The sequence below is a fragment of the Corvus cornix genome, chromosome 14 (assembly GCF_000738735.6).
Source record: "Corvus cornix cornix isolate S_Up_H32 chromosome 14, ASM73873v5, whole genome shotgun sequence".
Lineage (NCBI taxonomy): Eukaryota > Metazoa > Chordata > Aves > Passeriformes > Corvidae > Corvus > Corvus cornix.
Window position 1 is genome coordinate 4401036 of NC_046344.1, and position 19404 is coordinate 4420439.

The 19404-nt window shown below is 44.8% G+C and overlaps 1 protein-coding gene across 3 annotated transcripts in view; it reads right to left on the reverse strand.

Moving 5' to 3' along the window:
* The window catches only part of MAD1L1 (mitotic arrest deficient 1 like 1), a 349137-nt gene that overhangs the window by 107262 nt on the left and 222471 nt on the right, over positions 1–19404 (reverse strand). For all 3 annotated transcript variants that reach the window (XM_010392404.2, XM_019281689.2, XM_019281688.2), the window contains one exon: positions 15498–15705. In XM_010392404.2, coding sequence (XP_010390706.1) covers positions 15498–15705 — 208 coding nt within the window. The remainder of the gene's footprint in view (positions 1–15497; positions 15706–19404) is intronic.

Genomic DNA, 19404 nt, shown 5'->3' on the forward strand with positions numbered 1-19404 from the left:
CTTGAATGCATCTTTCCAGTAAAACTGAAATTACCTCCCTTTCAGCATGAGACCTATTGAAGTAGTTGACCCTTTGGACATTATAATCTTCTTGGCAGCATTATCAACAGTTGCTTCAGACGCTCGTGAGCTGGAAGCCCAGCATGACTGTTTGTCACGTTTTAACCCCAGCCAGCAACTAAGTACCACACAGCCACTTGTTCACTCCCTCTCACGATCTTCAGGATCTCAGTGAGGTTTATTCTGCTGCTCTGTTAATTTTATTTACTTGTGTTTGGATTTCAAAACAAAAAAAAGTCAATTATGGCTTAATAGGAATTATAAAGAACTTGTGTAATTGGGCTTCTGATTTAGTTATCAACCCAAAAAGACATTCTGCACTAAGAAGTAAAAGATAAAGCCATAAAGCAAGGTTTGTATTACTTGCAGCTGCTCAGATGAAAAAAAAAACCACCAAAACCCAACAAACAAACAAAAAAATTAGAGAAAACCTAAAGATATTTTTATTAATGCTTTAGATAACTTAGAAAAAAAGTCACTTAATCATAACATTGTAAACAAGGAAGTTCTACAGCAGTATTTAAAAATATCCAAAATTGTTTCAGGAGCCCCATTGATTTGAATTAGGCAGCTGCATAATCACAGGGGCTGCAATTTTAATGAACATTTCAACAGGAAATGTAGAACTGATTATATATATCAAAACAGGAAAGATCCAAAAGCTGCAGCAACTCTTTCTTGTTGTTGTTTTGTTTATTACCTCAGTGTGCAGACCCAAACCAACTCCAGAACTAATACAGAACTTACCTGACAGCCCCTCTCTCCTTGGCTCCCAATGCTTCTGGCTGCAGCTCTGATCTTCCTGTCTTGATGCATGTCATTAGGCACAGCATTTTGAAAAATAATTAGTGATTCAATGAGATTTTACACTTGATTTTGGATCAAGTGGCTGGAAACTTCAATGCTGTGCTGCAGTTTTCCCTTACCATACTGTAGGGCATGTTATATATACTTAATTAGATAATGTTTATACAGTGCTTTGAAGAAATAAGGAACTCTGTAAGGGCTGGATCACATTTTCAGAAAGGAAAAGAGCAGTGTTGAGACAGCACAGGCACAGAGGAAGAACAAAGCTCTCGAAAGCTGAACACCACCTTGTTTTCAGAAAGGTTTCAGGACACTTGAGAAAAAATATGTCAGCAGCTTCCAACATGCAGGCACTAAGAAAGAAACAAAAGTTGTGAAACAGGGGATGCTGCAGAGGCAGTGAAATGACAGTGCTGCTGATACCAAAGTGAGAACAGCGGCACCAGAGCCACAGGAGCAGCAGCAGCTCTCCAGAAGGAAAACTTTGCTTATACCCAAGCCCAGGGCTTAAAGTGGAAAATATTATCATTATTATTACCCTCTTACAGCAATTTGCAACACAAGGATTCAGATAGAGTCCGATGCCTTGATAAAACAAAATGCATTCCACTCCTGTGAACACTCTTATTCATAAGAGTGGCAACTAATGGAATAAAAGTATCTGGCTTCCTGTTGTTTTGAGGCAAGGGAAGCAGGGCTTTTTTATTAAAGTTAGGGTGCTTTTGGGCTGCATGCTAAAATGCCAAAATACACCACAAAACACAAAAATGTGCCTTCCTAGGAGGAACAGGGAGCAGCACATGCTCTTCCCCTGACAGGGCACCCAGAGCAAGCAGCAGAGGGGATGCAGAGCACAGAAAGGGCGAGGGCCAGGTTCTGCTCTGGATCAGGATGAGGCACCACATAAATCCTTCATCCAAACCTCTATTAAAGTAATTTGGAAAGCAACAAAGCAAGCTGTGGCTAAATCCACTCAGAACGAACAAGAGATGCTGCATCCAGATATTTGGCTCCCTACAGGGCAAGAGGCACAGAGAGTGCTCCAAAGAGTTTCCAGTGAGCAATGAAAGCAAACAGTGTATGCAGGGAGCTTTAAAAATGATTGCAAAGAGAGCCCTGAGCTTCTATTCTGTGCGGTTTTGGTTTTTTTATTTGCTTATAACTAAATTACATGATTTCTTTGCAAGTCTAATTAAGCAGTTAATTGATGCTGGTGCCCTTTAGCATCTGGCATTTAAGATTAAGTAAATAATGGAGAAAAGTGCATGCAGCACCCAGCAATAATTAAACACGGCAAGGGTTTGTTCCCCCACCCTCCCCCGTTCTAACTTGTTACATATAAATCTCTGAGGATAACTGTCTTTAATAGCCTCAAATACACTTACACACCATATAATGGATACTTGACAACAGCATTTTTCCTCCTAGAGATGGTAGATAGTACGTGTATCTTTGGTCTTAATCAGGAACTTTCATTTTATACCTTGCACTGAGGGGAAGGAGAAGCTTCATTGTGACAACTCTCCCTGACTGAAGAACACATTAAGTGATTCTTCACGGGAACACACTTTTAAATCCAGGACTGTGAGTGTTGGCATCAGGCATTAAAGATTTGTGGTCAAATTTTCCCCTTTGTCACATGCTTACTCCTTTCTCATGGACCATTCAGTGTTATTCATGCATTTCCTGAAGTCTGTGGAAATGCAGGTTACAAAAAAGACAGATTGAGTTATCTAAAATAAAGCTCCAGGGAGACCTTATTGCTGCCTTTCAGTTCTTAAAGGGGGCTTATGAGAAAGACATGGACAGACCTTTCAGCAGGGCTTCTGCAATTGGTTTTAAACTAAAAGAGGATCAATTCAGACTAGATATAAGGAAAAAGGTTTTTTTTACAGGGAGGATGGTGAAACACTGGCACAGGCTGCCCAAAGAGGTGGTGGGCAGAAGCATTCGAGGTCAGGCTGGACAGGGCTCTGAGCAACCTGACCTTGTTGAAGATGCCCCTGCTCATTGCAGGGGGTTGGACTAGATGACCTTTAAGGGTCTCTTCCAACCCAAACTAGAATATGATTCCATGATTTTTTACATGTAGAGCACTGCACTGAGATTTCCATCTGATCTTAAGAGCACAGTTTCCTCAGAAGGCCACACATTAAGGACTGGACACAAATTGTAAGACCTACTCCAAGTCTTACACTACAAGAACCTCTGAACCAGCTACAGCAGACCCAGCTTCTGCTGCTCTTCCAACAAGACCACCCAGGAGCATCAGCTCAGTCCAGCAGGTTAATGTGAGCCAGACTGCTTTCCTAATACGGCTTTGATTCAAACTAACACCACCATGAAACGTTTTCAGTTCTTCCAGAGCTGCCTGATGGAAGGAATTGCTGCCCAAAGATTAGTGCCACAATCTCTTTAGGCTCTGCAAGCAAAAAAAGCTTGTGTGGAGACTCCTGCCCACCTCCCATGGGTGCTTAATTAGTATCTCTGGCATACTCAGAGACCTTTGGACAGAGGGTGCTACAGAAGTGGAAAATATTATCATCATTATGCCTGCTCCCACCAGTGCTGGCAGCCAAGGGAGAGCTTTCCCAGCAGATGGTGAAGTTGCGAGCACGGCTGGCTTTGGTTATAATTTCCCTCATCACAGACTCTCCTTGTTGGAGCAGCTTCTCTTCTTGATGCCTGAAGAGCAAACCAGAACCTGCACAACAGGACTGCATCCTGCTGGTCAGTACTGCTGACACATTCAAGCCAGCCAGCACTCAAATCACTGCAAACTAAATCATCCAAGGGGCTTTCTAATTAAAAAGAGCTTCACTTGGATGGCAATTCTTTCTCCTGCCTGTCACAGTCAGCCCTCCCCTGAATTCTGGTCATTAAAAGGGAAAAAAACCCAAAGAATTAGTCAGCTTTTGTTAAGTGTCAAACATTCCCACTCTAAACAATGAGCAAAACAAGGAGAGGTGTTTAATAGCTCTCAGAGCAACTTTATACCTTCCTAAACACTATTTCTGTACCTCTTGCTAATCGCTTATTTGCCCTGGTTGTAAGGATGAGCCTGGCTCACTCCAGCTTTGACAGAGGAGAGCAGCAGCGTTTAAGATGCTGCAGGAGGTGTGATATGCCCGGTTCTAATTTTTATCCTTATTTATTTCTGTTGGGGTTAGCAGCTGAGGGCTCTGAGCTACCTGAGGCGTAACTAAGATGCCATTAGCTTTAAATCTGTTCCCAAGTGCTGCAAGCAGCCTCTCCATTTGGCTTAGGACATCACCTTGCAGATGAAGCTTTTGCATATGTGGGAACATTCTGCTTAAAATTCCTCCCTTCACCAAAAATTTTCTGGGGACTCTGGAACAGAAGCACAGGGTGATACTCCCCTCCTCTTTCCTGGGGTTTTTTCACTGTAAAATGTGAAGGATCCTGTAGTAGAAAGAAGTGCTTTGAAATGGAAGCAAAGAGTAATCTCTGCTACTGCTTGTAGCACCATGGGAGTCCAAACACGTTCTGCAGGGAGCTTGCAAACGCATCAGCACCCTGCCCACGTAGCGAGGAAGGGACTCATCGTGGAAACAACCTGACCTGGAGTTCCTTCCCATGGTGGCTGACGATGGAAACGCCTTTAGCCCACATCTGCTACGCAGCTCTAACATCACCGGCTCTAACTCGGGATTTATTTTTATCGCTTTTCTAAAATGAGACAGAAACTTCCCCTCGCCTGAATCCTGCCTCGTTTCAGGGGAGGCATCGCAGCATGGCAGTCTAAAAGGGGAATCACATGCCGGCGTCATTACCAGCCTATTCAGAAAGCCTTTGCTGAATGTCTCAGATCTGCGCGGTCGCTTTGATGCCACCAGCGGAGAGATTTCTGATGACACATCCGCAGTCTCCAGCAAAGGTGCTGCTGCTGCCGCCTCTGGCCCTTCCTTACAGAAGCCTCTGATGTATTTAATTTAGGTACTTTTGCTGCACACCTATGACGGTGTCTGATCATGGCAGAAAGTAACTTTACAACATTGCACACCTATCCAACAACCCCCCCATGCCACAGTCCTCCAACAGCACCCATCGAGCCTCTTCTGTTCAACTGAGACAGAAACGCACACGGAGCCAGAGAGTGAAAAGGCAATTTGTGAATCTGATCTCATTTTCAGCCTTTCATCTGTTTGATTTTCATCCATTGAGCTGGATGTATATAAGAATGAATATGCTGTTCCCTAATGGAAGCTGGATTGACTTGCTCCTAAGTGGAGATGCCAGACAAGCTGGCACTAAAACGCAGAAAACACGGAAACACTACAATAACGAGGGAAGATGCATCAGTGCTGTGACACACAAACCACACCAGGTAGCTTTAGTTTACTGTAAAGAATGGACTGCTCCCAGATGCTCAGAAATCCCTGATGGGCAGACAAGAGTTTCCTGCATTTTAGGACTTGCTATGATTTAACGATGCCTTTGCCTCCCTGGCACGGAACCACACCAGCAGCAGGAGGTGCCCAGACCACAGCCAGCAGCACAGAGAGCACTGCATCGACTTACTGACCTAACACCGGGGTGTCAGCAAGCCAGGTTGATAGGGGTGAAGATGCTAAGACAGGTTTTTCTCCCTTCCTGCTGACATCCTTCTGTCAGCACCACATTCCAAAGGATATCACAACGCTACCACATCATGGTACTGATGTCAGTGCCATGATTAAGACAGCAAAGTAATTACAAGTGTGTGCTTTTGTATGCTGATTGCTTTCCAAATAGATGTTCTCCATTCCAAATAAATCCACTATAGATTAACATTTTTCCTCCTTGTTCACCACCTAGAATGTATTTGATTAGAAAAGCATGATCAAAACTCTGCTTGACCATTTTTCAACACTTCACCATTTTTCTTTTCCTCATCAGGGAGAAAAATGTATCCATTAGTTAACCTTTTCAAACACATTCTTTTTGTAGTCTAATTCAAAGAAGGATTATAAAAAAATCGTCAGACTCGGCGTGTGAATAGCTTTTTGTGAGCACGGGGAACAAGCATTTGTGTATCAGAACATCAGCATGGGGAGATAAGGGAGCTGTATACTGAGAGCTTATCTGAATGCAAGATCCGCCCTGTGAAACCAGCATAAACATCAAGGACAGGATCCATATATTGATGTAATTCTTAGTGCTACTAGTGCATTTGTGTGAATTTGCAATTACATAAAGCTTATTCCTTACAAAGAAAACAAGAAGTTACAGAATACAGTTCAAGGTCTATTGAGATCAATGGGAATTTTTTTCATTGCACTTGAATATAGCTCCCTCTCTCTCCCTCCCAACATGTCCACTAGAATATTAAGAAAGAAATTACCTGGAATTTGTTTATACTACTTTTAAACAGACCAATAATTGAATCCTCAGTTCTCTTAGTCTGCTTTCTAACTCAGTAAATCCAAAGTTCTCCTTTCATCCACAGCTAACATTAAACGTATTTAAATCCACATTAGCCTTGTACCAAATAAAGTCATTGAAAATACCACAAATAGATGCGGGTGACAAATTAAGTGATGCAGGCAACATAACTTTGAATTTCCTGACTTTTAGGCAATTAAAATATCAACTTAATTGTTGGATCTGTGTAGCTTCTCTCATTTTAATATGTAAATCAGTCTCTATTACGCTATAGCTCAAAGAATGTGTGACTCTGCTTACTTGATTAGGCTGGGAATTGCTGGTCCTGCTGTCACTATGTTTATACTCTAGTGACAACTTTGCACATCAAATTCACATAATGCAATGTCATCAACTTACTCATCAAATATAAACTTCTTAAATACAGCCGTCGCTCTGAAATATTGAACCTTATTTTACTTCATTTACAGATCCTAAATAATCAGCATAAGTGAAAAGAAAAACTAGAAATTCAGCTGCAAAACAGTATTTCCCAGAAAAAACAGCTTCCCACAGACAGGGAGATGAACCAGAAAAACAGCCCATGCCAGAAGTTATCCTTTGGCTTCCAAATTTTAGTTGCATGTTGCCCCTTTAAAATGTGGTACAAGGAGACATACTTTATTTCTCAGTCTCCACACATTCCCCCTGCCTCATCTGGGATTCAGTGTTAAGGAGCCCTGATTTATCCTGTGAAGACCATCAGATTTCAGCTCCTGGCCACATATACTTACCTGCAAATTGATACGAGGACTCCAGAGAAAACCTGCAAAATCAGTCAGTTTTTTCCTATTATGACCTGATCACAACAGGAGAACCATCTTGGGTAGTATAGAGTGGGAAAGGGTAAATAAGTTCAGTGTTTTGCCATTCCTGTCATCTTTCTTGAATCCAATAAACATCCCCACCCCCAACCAAGGGGACGTTCCCCTTGCCAGCACAAGGCTTTTTAAGACTTCCCAGTATCCTTGACACCCCTTACAAAGTCCCTCCACTGGATTTCTACCACTCTGCTGGCTCACAGAGGCATCAGGCTTTAATTTCCAGGAGAAACAATACATTGACAAGATGCAGAGCAGAGATCTGAGGCTCTCTGCTGCCGGAGCGCTCCGCCACGCTGGCAGGCTGGTTTTTCTGATGTCAGGGAAATCGTGTCGGCCTCAATTTGAGACATCAGCACAAGCCTTTCCTCTCAATCCTGCTGATGAATGAAAGAGCATTTTCAATTGTGTACATCCAGAGGCCTTGTGGCACATCAGGCCTAATCAAAAGCTGCTCCATGATGCAAACTGCTGTCAGAGGCAGCTCACAGCACAGCCCCGCAGGAGCCAAAGGGCAGCTGCAGGTAACAGTGCATTTCCTTCCCTTCAGGACTAGAGAGACCTAGCAGGAGCATCCCAGCTGTCACACAGCCACCTAGGAGGCCACAACCAAGCAATGAGAGCTCGACTCAAACATCCAAGCAGGAAAACACAAATGCCAAAGTTTACCAACAATAAAGCTCAACAGGCTGCTGGCTTGTCTCTGGTTGACAAAGAAACCATCAGCACAGGGGGATATTGAAGAACCAGAGGGATTGGAAGAACTCTGGCCACGACCAGTGTTACCTTTTGTGCAGCAGTTTCTGTACAGTACAAATCTGATGGTGTTTTACAAGGATTGTGGGGGTGGGAAGGAGCTAAAACACAGAAGGGTTTTGGATACTTCTGCAGCTCATTGACTTTTCTTCTTGCAAAGGCTCTGAACATCCCCTGGGTAGAAATGAAGGAGCACAGCTACTTCTGGGGGTTACTTCTGGTAGTGAGAACAACTCTTCCACATGGTCACTTTGTATTTCATTCAGCTACTGATGGACTGGGAACAGGAATCCTGATTAATCAGGCTTAAAAATACTGTTTCTATCACCAGTTTTTCCTTCACAGCCACATACAGAAGGAGACAGAATACTCCCTGTAAGCCCAGGTTTCTCTACACATTTTCTCTTGATTTATCTGCTCCCAGAAGTCACCTCTAACCTTGCTCTCTGCCCATGCATAATGACATTAGCTACCTCCAACCTTCCCTCCTACCTCAGCAAAGGCAGCTTCTTCCTCCTCATGTAACACCACACCTTTATGGTGTCAGGACCGAGTAAGGGAAATGCATTTGCCCAGGAAACCAGCAGCCTTCTCCTCAGCTGTATTTTTTTGCAGTGCTACTCATTTCCATTACACCCAGATTCAAGTCAGGATCAATAAGCCCAGAGAATCTTCCCTTGGGAGCCTCCCTTCCTCATATTGCTACAGAAACCATTGCAGATGTTGTCACAGTTGTGTTTAAATTTGGTGCCCCTCATCACATATGCATTTTTATTTTCTTTTCCATTTCCTTCTCTCTCACAACTTATTTTTCTGTTTTTATCCTTGTAAAAATGGTTTTATTTTTTTCTGGAACAAGGCTGCTACTTCTACTAAATATTTTGTAATCCATTTTTACACAGTGCCTAGCAAGAGGGTAGAAGTTGCTTTTAAAAAAGCCCTTGTAGGACTCGCTGTGGAAGTATTATGTGGGTTCACAGGCTGTCTCTTAGAAAAACAGAAATACTGAGTTCTTGGAGAACTTCACATGTGCAATTGGTAGAAAAGGAGGGCAGGAAGAAATCCTGCAGCTTTTTTTGCTCTTTGTGAAGGCTAAGTATAGTCTGGATAGTAACCTTTGACTGACACTGAGTTTTACACATTCACTAGCTACAACAGAACTACTTTACAGAATTTATTACAAACCTCTGCCTCCCTGGACAGCAGACAGAGCCTGAAAGTTCCAGCAATGTCTCGGTGGCACCTCCCATCCCAGTTTCACAAGAAGCTGCAGGCTTCAGGCATCCTTGGGGGTTTGTTCGGTCAGCAACCTTTGGCCCGCTCGCAGCACACAGATTACACCGAGCTTGGGGCAAGTCTCTGGTTGTTCAACAGACTCATGGCATCTTGCCACAGGCAGGGCACACTGCTTGCAATATCCTCAGTGCTGCATGACTTCATATCTGTATTAGCTCAAAAAAACCCCTTGGGAATCTTTCTGGATGATGAATACTAGATACGATTAAAGCAATTTTTTTTAACCTGCGGAACATTTCTTCCAGCCCTCTTGAGATACTGGACTTTCATTCAAGCCAGGACACCTGGTTCTTTATAGGTGCCTGCAGTGACTTCAGTAGTGCAGAACATTTACTAGCAAAGCCACTGTTGCTGAATCAGAACACACAAAACCTTCAAGGTATTTTCCCCTTACGGCTACACTGCCCAAATCCACTGACACCATTTAGGGACTCTCCCCCAACCACTGTAACCCTGTCAATATGAAATATAGGAGATCACGACTCTGCTAGAGTTATTTATGAGAACAGGTATGTTTAGCAGCACCGCCTGGCTGTCTCTAGTGCTGGGCTGAGACAAAGGGATATGGAGAAAAAGGAAGGAAATCCAAGTAAGCTCTATTTAAACTATCAGCTTATTCCCACTCTTAATATACTATTCAGGTCCCAGACTGGTCTAAATGTCTTGCAGAAGAGAAAGTAGCACCATAAAAACAATAATAATAAGAATGAGCTGAGAGCTGGAGGGAGTGCCCCACGGAGGCTGTGGAGTCAGCACAGGAGGGCAGGCAGCTCCCAGTGGGTCAGGACTGCTGCTAATAACACTCATCCCTTGTGCTGCTTTCTGTATCATTTGTGGTTTGCACACCAATGCTATGCAACATCTCGGATGCAGGTAGCAGTAGGGGATGATTTCTTCCCCCCCATCAAGGATACATGGCCATCTCTGGAGTGAAAGAGGACAGACCTTCATCAGCACACAGCAAAGCACCAGAGGCAAAGTCAAGCTCTTTATTAACTTCAGATGAAATTGGGATATGCAGAAAGCAATTTACTGAGATACAGGCAGGGCACAAAGGCTAACATCCTGCTTTTAACTGAAGTCCCTTAACATTTAAGGCAGCAAATGCCCTGGACCTTTTTGTCTCTTTGGAACGAAGGCAATTCCTTCAGTACAAGTGAAGGAGAACTGGCAGGTTAAACAAAGTGAGAGAAGGGTCACCTAACAAATCCTTCCTGTGCTTCAGAAAGAGGCAGGATGAGACTTAAGGAGAGCTGCCCTCTGTGCACTCACCTGGCACAACCCCATTTGACCAGTGGGATGCTGGGTGCCACTGGCACAAAGTGAGGAATGGAGGCTGCACTTCCACATGCGCACCCACCAGCAACTGAGGTCATGGAAGAATCCTCCCTCAGGTGGACTCGGGTCTCACTCACAGGTGCAGCCCTCATCATGTGTGGATTCCCTACACAGATGGCAGGAAGCACCAAGGCTTCCAAGCACCAACAGCTCAGCCAACTGTGGATGGAGAATGGCAACTTCTAAATTCCATCTGCTCCTTTTTTGTCACCTTCTGTACTCAGAAACACATCCATCAGAAGCACAAGCACACTGGGACAGTGACAAATTTTACCGTCTCTGGCTTGTCACTTCAACAAGATTAGATTATTTTAATATTAATTCATTACCCAATTTAAATTCAATTAAATACCTTTTACAAGGCCCTGGCATGGCCGTGATGCTGGGGACAGCCCCTGCTGAACGCCAGGTGTAGCACCTCTGCTAGGGCCAAACACCTGCCTCAGAGAGAGATTCCCCAGTCCTTCACCAAGGACCCCCTTTTCCTACTTTTTCCCTAACAAGGGGAAAAGGACACTGAAACCATTGAGATGGATGAACAGCTTTCCTTTTTGGTGGGATTATGGTCGGGAAAATAGTTCCAATGCTCTCCACAGATGGCTGAAATCAGAGTTGATTTCCCCATCTTCCTTCCTGGTAGGGGTGCCAGCCTCTCTCTCTCCAGAAAGAATATTAAAAGCACTTTTCCTCTTTCTCACAGGGAGAAGCTGCATGAAGAAGGGAACGCTCCAGTGTAGCTACGGGATAGCAATAAATCGTGAGAGCTCATGGAAAATTTGCATTGCTGCATTCTTTTAGTAAGGAACCAGCTTCCATGGGTGATCCATTCCTACCTCCAGATACACTACCTTTAAGATAAGAACACAAATGGAGATAAGGAGTACCTGAAGCATTGTCTCTCATTTTCACCTGTGCTTTGCTACAAGTCATTACTTCTGTCAGCTTCCCATTAGCTGCCACCTACATATTCGCTTGCAATGAAGACCCAAATCCATCTCTAGCAGTGCCAGAGTTCAGGATATCCACCAGGACCCCACAAGGCAAAAAAAACGAAGATCTAAACAGAAATGGCCTGGAGAGAAACAGGAAAAAGTAGGAAAAGCTATGGAGATGGAAGAAAAAAAGATGTAGACTGAAACACAGAAGGGGCAGTGGGGGGAAGGTGTGAAGAGCACGGGAAAGGGAAATGCAGAACTGGAACAGATTTCAAATCTGTGCAGCAATGCCCTGCACCACCTTCCCAAAGCTGTCACAATCTGTGCTCCCTGTTTCCGAGGCAGGAGGACTCGGAGCCCCTCCCCAGATGGCTATCTGACCTTGGTGCTCCCTGCCCTTACACAACCCAGCAGAGGAACACAACACCCACAGAGGTCCAGCCCACGCCCCGAGGGCGGTGGCCACGGCCCTGCCCCCGTTAACAGCCCACGAGCCTGCACTGCCAATCTGTATGTTGGAAAAGGACGGGATGTTGTTACAGCTCTCCATCGGTCCCCGTCTGAACAGAGGCTATTACGGCATCAACGAGAGGAAAGGACCACTGAACCACATGGCAAGTTGCCAGGCTGTGCTGCAGCCTCCAGCAGTTATGCTCAAAGAGATTTAAAGTCCAGCATAACCTTGATTTTTAATAGAGTCACATTTAATGAGCTTTAACGTCCACAGTAATAATTTTCTTATTACCTACGCAGGAGTCGGAAATATGATCAGAAAGAATGTGCTGCACTCCAATCCAGTGAAGGGATTTAACAATGGCCAACACATTATTATCAAAATCATCAACATCATTGTCCTTAATGCCTTTTTTTGGTTGGTATAATTATAATTCTGTGAACCATAAGCATAGCTGTTGCATATCACATGAGCTTGCTGAACGCAGCAAACCTGGCTGGCTGGAGGCCATCCAAATCCCTCCTCACCAACCATCCAGTCAGGTTATATGGCAAAACAGGACAATAAAATCTTACATTTACCTCTATCTGTCTAAAGGCAAAATGCAAACTTACATATGACCTTTGTTGTCCTCCCAGCTTTTATCCACACTCTTCCTACTCTGTCCTTGCTCTCTCTTCATCCCATTCTACTCTGACACCAGGGACCTCCCACCTCAAAAGCTCTGAGAACTGAATTTGCCTCTTGCGTGTGTCACACGAATGAGCTGGATAAACAGACAGATGGGGACTGCAGCTGGCAGAAAGGGGTGCAAGAAGAACTCCAATTCTTGTTATTTTTGTACAGAAACAGCTTCACAAAACTCACTGAAATCCACTCCCTCATCATGCACAACAAACCTCCCTCCCGGGGTAGCCAATTGCACAGTGACAAACAGAGCAGAGGGAGTTTCTGCCACACGCTCCCCACTTCACACCTTGAAAATACACTGAAGCAGAAGGCATGTGGCAGCTGTTCCTGTGGGCAGAGCTAAGAAAACAGCAAAAGCTGGATCTTCCATGTCTTACCCAGAGGGAGACGGCGTGAGCTTTCTGGCCACACGAATCCATGCTGTTAAGCCACTGCTGAACAGCTGCTGTATCCATACTGCAGATGCAGGATGGAGTCAATGCAGAAATGGATGCAGCTTGCACAGCACACTTGATCAGCTGCCCCCAAACCCACCAGGAGCTCTCCCTGCTCCAGCAAGGAGGCCAAATCTGGCATTCAACTGGCCAATTTAAAGCCAGCTCAGAATAACCCAGTAACCTTGTGGTCAGCACTGTAACATCCTCAGCATCTCTTCACATCCCAGTATTTGCAGTCCCCATGCTCTGACCATGCTGCTGAATGCTCTCACAGCAGAAATGAGAGTTTAGGTGTATTTATGGCCATTTGCCCTGTGCATGACAGTGATGCATACAAGCACGTGAAATACAAGAAAGAGTGCCCAAGATCTTTCCATATAACCTGGCATCCTATACCTCCACCCTGTTCTCAAAGAGAGTCATCCACAGGGTTGCTCCATCCTTCAACAACAGCTTTTCCCCATTTTGTTTACAAGAACCACTTCCAGATGCACTTATAGGCACTCTGAGAATCCAAAGGGCCCTCCTGTGACTGCGCTAAACAACAATGAAGTACTTCCCACCCTTCTAAGTTCTGCACCTGATTCTCTCTTCCACCTGAGCTGGTCACCAGAAGTCAGAATGATGTAGCTTGGGACTGGGGTAAAAGGAAAAAAAAAAAAAAAGCATCACATACATGAGGCTGGAAACACCCTGAAACCCCCTGAGCTGTTTGCTTTCCTGTTGGAATCAAAGGCAGAAGAGAAAACAACTTTAAAAATGCATCCCTTCTGAGCTAACGACAAACCTGGTAACGTCCCAGCACAGAGGCACCTCACAAACAGCTAAAAGCAACTGCATGGAAAGGCAGCAGAATGATAATTCTGACTAACACATCACAGGAGGCACACGTGAGGAACACATTCCCCCAGAAGAGATGGCCTAATTACCACAGATGATACCCCAGAGGTTCATTCATCAGTGACAGAGACACAGGGCTGACCTCACCTCTGCAGCCTCTCTGCCCCTGCCCTCCCCGGGCTCGTGGGGCCCTGTCAGCCCCCTGGACCTGCAGCATCAGATGTGCCTGGTACTCGGGGACAGGAGGACAGACAAGGGCACTGCAATTTCAGCCCCTAGAACCTGGTGCATTTTGAATTCAAATTGCAATGCAAGAACTAGCCCCAAGAACTGCTCAGTGGGGGTCTGAGACTGGAAGCTCCTACAGATAATGGTCTTTTTAAATGTTTGCCAAGCGTTTCATGCTTGTGCATCTGTTAGAGCACCCACTAACAGCAGTGACAGAACTGTCACTTACTCGTGACATCCAGTGAGCTCTTCAGTTTATAAACCACCCCATCTGCACTTCTCACCATCATATTTTTAAGGCTATATAGTACCATAATCCACTATGAGATGCTGGAACAAACACATTCCCGGCAGTAATAAAGTGCCATTGTTTGAGCGATGGGAAAACAGACAAGCTACTTCCCGAGAATTCTGGTTTTATAACAAAGAAAGATGGCTTCTTCTGTGCATTTTCTTTAAACCAGGGCTCTGCCCTTTTGTGGGTCTGAAGTTTCCAGCACTCATTTCCTTTGGGAAAAGCTCTGTTCTCTCAGCCTCATATGAGGGAGGATCCTGACCTCCAGACACTGACCATGTACGTGCAGTTGGAACACACCAGGTTAGCTCCACATGGACCTTCAGTTCTCTTTTATTTTTCTCTTCTCTAACAAATTGTTTTGAGGGCATGACAGAGTTACAGCAGTAAGTTCTCCTGGGCTCTTCAGCTAAACTCAATTCTGCCTGATTCCTTGCAGTGTTGCAGGCAATGGGTCAGGCTATTGATATCCTTACCTTGATTTTCAGAGTCTGAGAGTATGTCTGGAGGTGTTGATTTTTGGGGTAACTGTGCTAAAAAGTCATCTCACTCAGGTATGTGAAGGGAAGACAGACTGTACAGGAGTGCCACAGATTCTGTGAAACGTATTTAGCTCGGTGAAAGATGTACTCTGCTTTCACGGAGTATTGAATGTAGCTGTGATTAATGGGGCACATATACACTGATAAACAATATTAATTTGTTTTAAGCCAGGTCTGAAAAGATTTCAACCACTTGCTTCCCTGCAGCTACGAAAGTTATTTCCTGCTGTCTGTACTACCTCAAGGGCTAAACCAGCCCTGAAAGGAAGGAAATATTTCCTTTCACTCTGTCGGCAGCACCAGCCTATGAAGGCTGTTGTATTGGTATTTCATTTATCATGAGAAAATGATATGAATTATTATTATTTAGCCTTACCACCCACCCTCTACCATACAGCCACAGGATTGCCACCACACATTCACTCTCTCCTGCATCAACCCAGCTTTGTTCATTTTCCACACAACCACTCCATCAAGCACACTGTCTGCAATGCCTCCATCTGCTTCTGCAGTCAGTTCCTCTGGCAACACGGATGAATAAATGCATCCCCAGCACCAGGAGCCAGCAGCCTACCTGCAATTTCTTGTGGGGACTGAAAACCCCCGACTCCTTCCAGATTCCCAGAGATGGAGCCGCCTCCTTCGAGCACCCTCACGAGCTCCCGCAGCCTTTCACACTCCTCCTGCAGCTGCTGCTGCTCCTCCTTGCGCTGCTGCTTGGCCAAACTCATTGGGTTCATGCTGAAATGGAGAACTTTGGTTCTGCTGGGGTCGTAGTCACCCTGGGTGGCAGAAAAAAACCAGAAGCACATTGAGTAACTAATCCAACCCCTAAGCCCACCCAACCTGTACCACCCTGTGAAATCAAAAGATGTTACAGCAGGAAAAAAGGTGACATTTATGCAGTGACAAGGTTTTAGTACAACAGCTGAAGGCAGCCAAACCCAGTGTTGTTTCTCCTTCTCTTGCTACTCCATCTTTAAAAAAAACCCTGAAACAAGGCAAAGAAACAACAAACAAAAATAAAAATCCAGAAACAAAATCACAGAAACACCCCACTTAACAGAACTTGCTCCCTGGCTGATACTTCCACACTTAATTTTTTCCACACTTAAATTTAACTCCAGAAATGAAGTTTTATAGCTGTATTTAAAATCTCTTGATAGCAGGAGATTATAATGAACACCCAAATACACCCTTAAACTACTTCAGGACACCCAGTGCCAGCCTGATTTATTGCTCATCTGAGCCAGCAGCATCCATGGCATCCAAAGATGGAGTCGCTAGCAAGTCATATCAGCTCATCCCAAGCAAGGGAACAGATATTCCATTCTTTTTTTCTCAAAGGAAGTTGTATTTACAGCAGTTTAAATAGTCAGTCAAGCCCTAAGATGGTAAATTAATATTCTTTCAAAGCGAGAGGAAAACACTGATGTTTCATTTGTGATTTCAAAGAGACAATTTTTATATAAACTACAGGAAGCCTCACAACCATAAATGTCATAAAACATGTGCTAACACTGGCTGCCACGGCACTCTGCCCAGCTGAAACCCTATAGCAGTGCCTGCATAAAAAGCTATTTTATATGGTAATATTTTTCCTTCAATTAAATCTCAGGGCCTAAAGTGATTTTGTAAACATTAATTAACCCTCAAGAGCAGCATGAGGTAGGTATTATCCCAATTTTATCATTTCATTTTCATTAAAGACGTGCTAGAACTTTATGTGAGTTTTTCCCATGCAAACCAGAGCAGAGACTGAGCGACCTCATCCTGCATTGCTGGTCATTGCTGGTAAGAGAATCCAGAAGATCCCTCTCCCAAACATCTTTTATTGAAAACACACTCTATTACTGTGAAGCTCCTCATCAGGCAGTGAACTGCTGAAACACTGCCCCAGAGCCTGGCAGCAGACACAAAACTGCTTCCAAAATGGGTTTGACAAATTCAAGGACAACAGCTCCATAACTGGGCTGTGCCAGGGCAGGATATGCGAGCATCTTCCTGCATCTCTGGTTGCTGGAAGAGTGCTGGAGAGCATGGACAAATTTGTGGGCTCTCACAAAACAGCAGCTTCTATGATTGTGGTCAAAAATGCTCTTCTGGGCTTTTCTTCCCAGAGGAAGAAAAAAAAAAAAAAAAACCAAGAGGGGTGTGGTGGTTCCTCATAGCTACTCTGAGAAACCAGTTTGACCACAGCTGTGCATCTGGGTAGGAGAGAGTAATTATTCCACAGTTTAAGTGCAAGTTACAGAGAAAGGAGACCACATTTGTATGTCCCAGGCCAAGAAGGGGTGGGAGAAACCCCCAGAGGTCTGCCCTGGTCCAAGAGCTCACTCCAGAGAGCTGGGAAAACTCAGGCATGGAAACCTCAGGTACCCTTCCCAGCTGCTTGCATTGCCCACAGTCAAGAGTAGGCGGTGTCCCAACCCTTGGCCATGCACTGAACGAGTGAGGAATGTTTTCCCACTGCCCCAGCCTCACTTCAGTGACCTCAGGAACACCTGGGAGGGCAGCACTGTCCTGCAGCCCCTCAGCAACAGGGCTTTGTGATCCCATTTCTGTGGCGTGGCTGAGACAAACCTCCCCTAATTGCCAGTGAGGCAATTGGGACCAAAAGAAGAAATAATCCCACCAACAGCCTTGACCAAGAGAAATTCAGGTGAGAGTTGAAGGACACAAGCAGCATCTTTGAGATGTCAAACAAGAGGAAGAACGAAACAGCTGCAGCCCCAGCTATTAGATATATTCTCCCCAGCACACACTGGCATTTACAAACCTGTTCTGTAGCCAGCTCTTTACCTTCTCGTGCTATTTGCACTTCAGGGCTCCTCCAGACAGGTCAGGGCACTCCTCACTCTCATGTTTGTGTTGTTTTTTTTTTTCAAAGCAAGAGATTCAACTCCAAAGATTGTAACAGGTTTTACTCTGGCTGGCAAAGATGTGTCAGCTGTACTCCCAGTTCTCCCTGGGCAGCTGCTGGTGCTCCTGACCAGCTGGGAAGGGCTCTGGCCCTGTCTCCCTTGCCAAGGTCAGGCAGAGCTCGCAGCTCCTCATCCTGGCTGCCAGCACCATTCCAGCTCCAGTGCAGGAACCACCATTGCTGCAGACACAGCAGCAGGATCCCTGTGTGAGGAAAGCCATGCACACCTGGAGACTGCTGCTACCTCCCTGCTGGAGCTGCTGTAACCCACACTGCACCAGACTGTTTATTCTGCAGGTTATTTACTCTTTTCTGTCACCTATCTGGCCTTTCTATAAAGCCCTGCCATGCAGTTGCAGTGCTTTGGCTCCTACAGATCTTTCAGACCATTTATCCTCTCCTTTCATAACATGCCCCCCTTGAAAAACCATGCTCTAAAACTCATCACCAGGACTCAGACTTATTTTCAGGGCTCACCAGCTCTCCTCAGCACATCAGTCTGAAGCTTCACCCAGACAAGAGAATCTCTTAAAAGCCCACAGTGTGACGAAGGCAGTGGCAGAATCCATCTCATTTAACATTTCTGGAAGATCACTAACATATTTGCTATGCTACTCACATTTTTGGGCTAGGGGCAGTAGCTTTCTCTTTCTTCTACACAGCACACATCAAACCAGTACATTTCTCCCTACAGCTAAAATATTAGTGCAGCTGGTTTGTATTACAGCCATGCCTAAAAGAAACCAAGTGAGACAGGGATCCCAGCATGCCAGGTCCTGTACGAACCCTACAGGGAACTACCACCTAAAGCCCAAAAAGCAGACAGCAAAGCCTGAAGATGCAGTGTGTGAGGGGAGTGCAGGCATGGAAAGATGCAGTCTCCAGTTCCAGATTCCTCAGCAGTACCGTGGCAGAAAAGAAAACACATCTTCAGAGCTGCCCCTCCTCACCACCAGACCATGCTGCCACCTCACAGTTGTACCAAGCAGAGCGTTGCTTAAGTCTCCAGGAAATTTACTGGCACTCCCTGGGATTTCAAATAAATGCAGGAAGCTTTCCATGGAAACGGTGCAGACCAGAGGCAGTGCCTGATGAAAGGGCTGGGTCTCATGTGTAGGTAATACAGAAAGTCAAACCAGTATCGCAACTTGGATCATTTGGAGTGTTCCTCCAAATATCTAAAGGTTGGGGGTGACTTTGTGTCGTGAAAATGAGTGGTTTAGGCTTGGCTCTATGAAGAGCCACGGCTGGAAACTGCTAAATATAACAGACAGCAAAGCAGCATTAAAACCTCAGTAGCATCTGAAAGACATGAAACCCTAATGCTGGTAGGAAATCAGGGACTGAAGAAAGCAAACAACATCCTCCTGGAATCCCTTTAGCTCTGGAAAATGTAAATTGCTGTTTTTCCTCTGTCAACTGCAGTTCCATCTACAATAAATCAGTCTTACTGATCATAATTTTGTCCTTTTGGTTGTGCAGCAGAAGCCTGGAAAATGGTGTTTCAGGCACTGGGAGAGAAGACTTAAAACAGATTTGCCCATTTAGAAAATAATTT